Source organism: Solanum dulcamara, chromosome 12, assembly GCF_947179165.1.
Source record: "Solanum dulcamara chromosome 12, daSolDulc1.2, whole genome shotgun sequence".
NCBI classification, from domain to species: domain Eukaryota; kingdom Viridiplantae; phylum Streptophyta; class Magnoliopsida; order Solanales; family Solanaceae; genus Solanum; species Solanum dulcamara.
The window spans coordinates 15,415,713-15,421,759 of NC_077248.1; the positions used below are offsets into that span (position 1 = coordinate 15,415,713).

Consider the following 6,047-nt stretch of genomic DNA (forward strand, 5'->3'; position numbering starts at 1 on the left):
TTAATTAACTAAAACGTATTTATTTTATAAACTAAATCGTATATTTGTTAACCATATAACACAAAAGAGAAAATATCCAAAAAAAAAACAAACCAAAAACGTTTCATCTTCCCTAGTAGACAAATTATTTTAAAGAGTTTGGGGAATAGGAAAAGTTAGTTTTGTTTCGGAGGGGATAGTGTTGAAAAATAAAGCCAAAATTTAACATAAGGATAATTGTAGACTTTTTATAATTGTGGCCATTTAACATTACTCTATTCTTATTTATTATCATTAATTATGTAAAATGTTAATCTGGCTTCAATAAATATTCTTTATTTAATCTCTCTTCAATAAATGAAAAGACATTTAATCTAAACAATCACAATATTGGAGCATGTGTATGTGCTCTCCACTCATATTTTTCGTGTTAAATCAATGCTTATTACTAAGGTCAAAATAGAAAGAATATACTCAATTATATCTGATTTTCTAAATTAACAACTATTTTGGATTATTTAATTATTGTAAGGACGATATATAAAGTGGTCCCGAAAGAGTAAGTACTTTTATTTAATTTATACATTTAATAATAGTAAATTAATATGATTTAATATAAATATGAAATTATGAGTAGAAAGATTTAATTTATAGTGCATTGCATACTAATTTAATATGTAAAATTTTTAGAGGAGATCGGTAAGTTTTTTTTATTCACAAGAGATCTCAATAAGATTATTTTCTTCTAGTTAAATTTTTATCTGGATATAAGAAAATCATTTCATCAATGGCCACTGCTAGCACAAAAAATGAAAGAAAGAAAAAAGTCATTTAAATTTTTATGTGATCGAAATTATTTTTTCAATTCTTAAAAATTCTAAAATTAATTTTAAATTAAATTTCGAAATTTTATGACCAAATGTCTCAGGAAAAGAAATTTGGCAACGCTTTAGCCCCTCTCCCGGCCCCGCCCTCCCCCCCCCCCCCAAAAAAAAAAAAAGAAAAGAAACATTTGATAGTATATTTGCTGGTCTGAATATAAATATAGCATGGATTGGGAGACATAGCCACGCTAGGGTTCCGAGTTTTCGGTCAAAATCATCCTTAAACTATACTTCAAACTTAGATTAGATCTTTAAAATATCATTCTTAGCAGAAAACATTCTTCAAGTATTTAAAAATTAACAATTTTCATCCTTCTACTAAAATTTGTCATGAAACTAACCGATTCCACAAAAACTAAGTCACCCCTACGTATTTATTATCTGAGATATGTCAAAAATATTATCATGAACTTTTTCGGCAATTAAGAATATTCAAAATCTTTTAATTTACAAATCTTTAATTTTTTTTTTATTTAATATTAAAAAACTTGTTAGTTAAAATATGTTTCTTCTCAATTGAATCTGCTAGAAGCAGTGTTTTGGAGACTTTCATTTCTAATAATGGAAAATGAAACTTGAATGCGAGGCATAATCAGAGTTTTGTTCACCTCAATATCAGATTGCCCCAAAAATTTATAGATCTAAGTACAATTTGGCTTTGAAAAAGGTGAAAATAATTAAACTTTAGCTTCTTTCCGTTGGTAAATGAGAAGAAGAGCAGATCATGTATCCTCACACATTTCTTACATTTTTTGTTTTAGCAAGCATGCACTAGTGTCCAAGATTTTTAATATTCTTTTCTTCAGGAGCTTTTTATAGCGGGTAATGAAATTATGTAGAAAAACTTTTGTCGATATTCACGTGAACTGCACATGTATTTGTACGATCTCTTAGTTTTTTGATAATATCTAATAGAAGGATGAAAATTGTTAACTTTCAAATATTAAAGGATGTTTTGTGCCAATTTTTTTTTTTTTAAGGATCAAATTTAAATTTGAGATATAATTTAAGGATGCTTCAAGTTCATATTTAAAGGGGCCTCAACTCTCATTGATGTTTCTCTACTAAACCACACAACAGAGAATACTACAATTGACCACAGAACAAAAGAGAAAATCTAGTGTGTGTATATATATATATATATAATTTCATCAGTTAGAGGAAGAAAAAAAAGTGAGAGGAAATAGGAATATATAGTAAGAAGATATGTCATTATCTTCTGATGACAAAGTAGTAGAGACGGTAATTGTTGGGAATTATGTAGAAATGGAGACTCAAGGTAAGCCTACAGACGTTAAGTCCAAAATCTCCAATTTTTTCTGGCATGGTGGCTCTACTTATGATGCTTGGTTTAGCTGTGCCTCTAATCAGGTACTACTAATTAATTCCTTTCGATTGATAATCTGTCACTAAATAGGATTAGCGATATGTTGATTTAATTGTTTAGCTACGTAATTTGTTTGTCTTTAATTTTTATTTTTGTAGTGTTGTGTATTTGATGACTTATAATTTTCAGGTTGCTCAAGTTCTACTGACACTGCCATACTCATTTTCTCAATTGGGAATGATTTCTGGGATTTCATTTCAGCTTTTCTATGGTTTATTGGGTAGTTGGACTGCTTATCTTATTAGCGTCCTCTATATTGAGTACAGAACCAGAAAAGAAAGAGAAAAAGTTGATTTCCACAATCACGTTATTCAGGTAATTTATTTGTTCACCGGCTACCTATTTTCATAGATATTTTGATTGAATCAGTGAGAAAAGTTTCATACATGAATAAGATTGAACTGGTTTAGTAGAAAACGAGTGAAAAAATTCTGTTTTTATTACACAAATTTTTCGATGGATTTTTTTTTTGGTTCTAGTAGTGATTCGAAGTTGTAGGAAAACGAAAATTATTTGGAATTTGATATTTGTTAGTTTATTTAATTAGTGTTTAAATAGAAAATCATCCAAATTTTCTCATGTTCTTAACTCCTCTTATAGTGGTTCGAAGTTCTTGATGGGTTGCTTGGGAAGCATTGGAGGAATGTGGGTTTGGCATTTAATTGCACTTTTCTACTCTTTGGATCCGTCATTCAACTCATTGCTTGTGCAAGGTTCATAATTTAATTTGCTACGATCGATCCCTTTTTTTTCCGTTAATACTTTCTCCATTTTAATTCATTTGTCTGATTTTGATTTGCAGTAATATATATTACATAAATGATAATTTGGACAAGAGGACTTGGACTTATATCTTTGGTGCTTGTTGTGCCACCACTGTCTTCATTCCTTCTTTCTACAATTATCGAATTTGGTCTTTTCTTGGCTTGTTGATGACCACTTTCACTGCTTGGTACCTTACTGTTGCATCACTACTCCATGGCCAGGTAGGTACCTTTTACTTACATCAATCTGCTTTAACTATATATACATTTGGTGGGAAAATGTACGTTTATAATAGTATAAAACTCGTTATAAATTCACTAAATCTAAATTTTGAATTTGCATATACTTCTATATATATATGTTATACACATAAGGGCAGAGCCATAATGAGAGTTACGGGTCTGGCAGAATTTTGTGTTTTTGTTAAAAAATTCATTGAATATATACCAATAATTTAATTAGAATAAATAAATTGTGATTCTAACCGATAAATTAAAACACCTCGCTCGGACTACATTGCTGAAAAATTGAGCATTTAAACATTCTTGAAAGGCAAAAATAGAAAAAATACCTTAAGAGTTTTGGATTTGTTTCATAAGTTTGACGATTCTAGCGTATGGACTGTCAAGTAAACCTTTAATCATAACGATATGTGGGGGTAATTCGATATATATTTAATATTTTTTTAATAAGGTCTTGATTAAGGGATTTTAATTTATTCTTTCTTTCTTATATATAATTAATAACAAAATATTATTAATTACAGGTGGAGGGAGTGAAGCATTCGGGACCAACCAAATTGGTTTTATATTTCACAGGAGCCACAAACATTCTCTATACATTTGGGGGACATGCTGTTACTGTGTAAGACTACAAAACATCATTTTTATATGTTACATCTTTTAACGTTTTATTATCCATAAACTAAAAAATGTAGAAAAATACAATTTACTTTAACTTTATTATTATTCTGAAAGTGACTTCACCTTAACTTGTTTCGACATATATATTCTGATAACTAAATATCCATTTTGTCGATAAAAGTTTTAATATTACCCCAAATCTTAGCATTTACGACACCATGTCCAATCGTTATCATAACGCTACATTATTTTCTATAAATGTGTGTTCACATTTCACTGTAACATTTGCATGTGTTTATCTAAACTTTTAGCAAAAAAAAATTCAATGAACAGAACACAACGCCTTTCAAAGGCATGAGGAGCAAAAAAGTCGCACTTTTTTACCCTTTTCAAGTTGGAAAGTTACGATGAAATTATATATATTAATATATATATATATATATATATATATATATATATATATATATATATATATATATATATGTTGGAAAGATACAATTCTTTTTCCATTTACTTTTGCTTTTCCTGCACAATTAATCAATGAGAATGCAAGAGGCTATGATGAAGAAAAATAAAGTTACCAGCTGCACAATTATTGCTAGAAATATCTATCATGTATAGTTTAAAGAATTAGAACCATTGGTATTAATTATTTAAAATATTTAATTAATTACCTGCTTAATTAAATTATATGAGGACCTAATTAACTACTACTCAAACTACAGAGAGGTAATGCACGCAATGTGGAAACCACAAAAATTCAAGGCAATTTATTTATGGGCAACGGTGTATGTGTTGACACTAACGCTTCCATCAGCAGCAGCAGTGTATTGGGCATTCGGCGATTTGCTACTTGATCACTCCAATGCCTTCTCTCTTCTCCCTAGAACACCCTTACGTGACATGGCCGTCATCCTCATGCTCATTCATCAGGTACACCATCTTTTTCTGAAATTATTATATAGTCGTAAATCAAAATAATAGTCAGCAAATATTTTAGTTTTATATTATTATATGAAATATACTCTTTTTCGTCCCTATTTATGTGACATAGCTCTGATTTCGAGAGTCAAACTTGTTTATTTTGATTGTGCATGCATTTGGATAACAAGTTAGTTATAACTATTTTTTTACAAGGTTATCAACGGTAAACTTATCATAGAAATTTACTTATAATTAATTACCTTACACTGGTTGTGTGTAATTGCAGTTTATAACATTTGGATTTGCTTGTACTCCCTTATATTTCGTGTGGGAGAAAGCCATAGGGATGCATGACTGTAAGAGCTTGTGCAAGAGGGCAGCAGCAAGGTTGCCTGTGGTCATTCCTATATGGTTTCTTGCAATTATTTTCCCTTTCTTTGGGCCAATTAATTCAACAGTTGGCTCACTTCTAGTTAGCTTCACTGTTTACATTATCCCTGCTCTTGCTCACATGTTCACCTTCAAATCTGCTGCTGCTAGAGAGGTATATAAATATTTGTATATTTCGGCCGTATTAATAAATAAATTTAGCATATTGATATGTTGTCCAATAATGTACACACATTGTTATTGCAGAATGCTGTAGAAGAACCCCCAAGATTTGTTGGAAGATGGGCAGGGACATTCACAATCAACATATTCGTAGTTGTTTGGGTATTCATTATTGGGTTTGGATTTGGTGGTTGGGCTAGCATGCTCAATTTCATTCATCAAATTGATACATTTGGCCTATTTGCAAAGTGTTACCAATGTCCATCTCCTAAACAATTTCCCATCCCACCTCCGCCCTATGCCACCGCCGTTCCACACCCTGCTCCACCCAACTAGCCAACAACCAAGCCTAATTGCCTTTTTTTTTTCTTTAAAAAAAAATTACTTTTTTTCACGGTATTTTTTTTTATATTTTTAGCTAGGTTTAGATATCGATTGGAATTTGTAATGGAGTATTAACACAAAATTTGCAATTCCTTTCTCTTATGTTGATTGTTGGTCTTTGAATCGTCTCATAAATCGGCTAAAAAAGGTGTTGTTTAAGGTAATAATTAAATTATTTAAGTTAAATACACTAATACTGTAAGATTTTTTAATATATATAGATATATTACCAGTGAAATTTAACATGTGATGATGATTGATGTCATAAATAATTTTAAAAAAACATATGATGAGAGGTTAGATATTATT

At 30.0% G+C, this 6,047-nt stretch overlaps 1 protein-coding gene across 1 annotated transcript; it reads left to right on the forward strand.

Annotated features, from left to right (window-relative positions):
* Nucleotides 1-1,879: 1,879 nt before the first annotated feature.
* On the forward strand, nt 1,880-5,844 carry LOC129876378 (auxin transporter-like protein 2). The gene is made up of 8 exons (XM_055951798.1): nt 1,880-2,234; nt 2,380-2,565; nt 2,851-2,963; nt 3,053-3,236; nt 3,782-3,879; nt 4,604-4,811; nt 5,089-5,346; nt 5,439-5,844. Exons 1-8 carry the CDS (start codon nt 2,070-2,072, stop codon nt 5,688-5,690), a joined length of 1,464 nt encoding a protein of 487 aa, XP_055807773.1. The 5' UTR covers nt 1,880-2,069; the 3' UTR covers nt 5,691-5,844.
* The last annotated feature ends 203 nt before the right edge of the window (nt 5,845-6,047 follow it).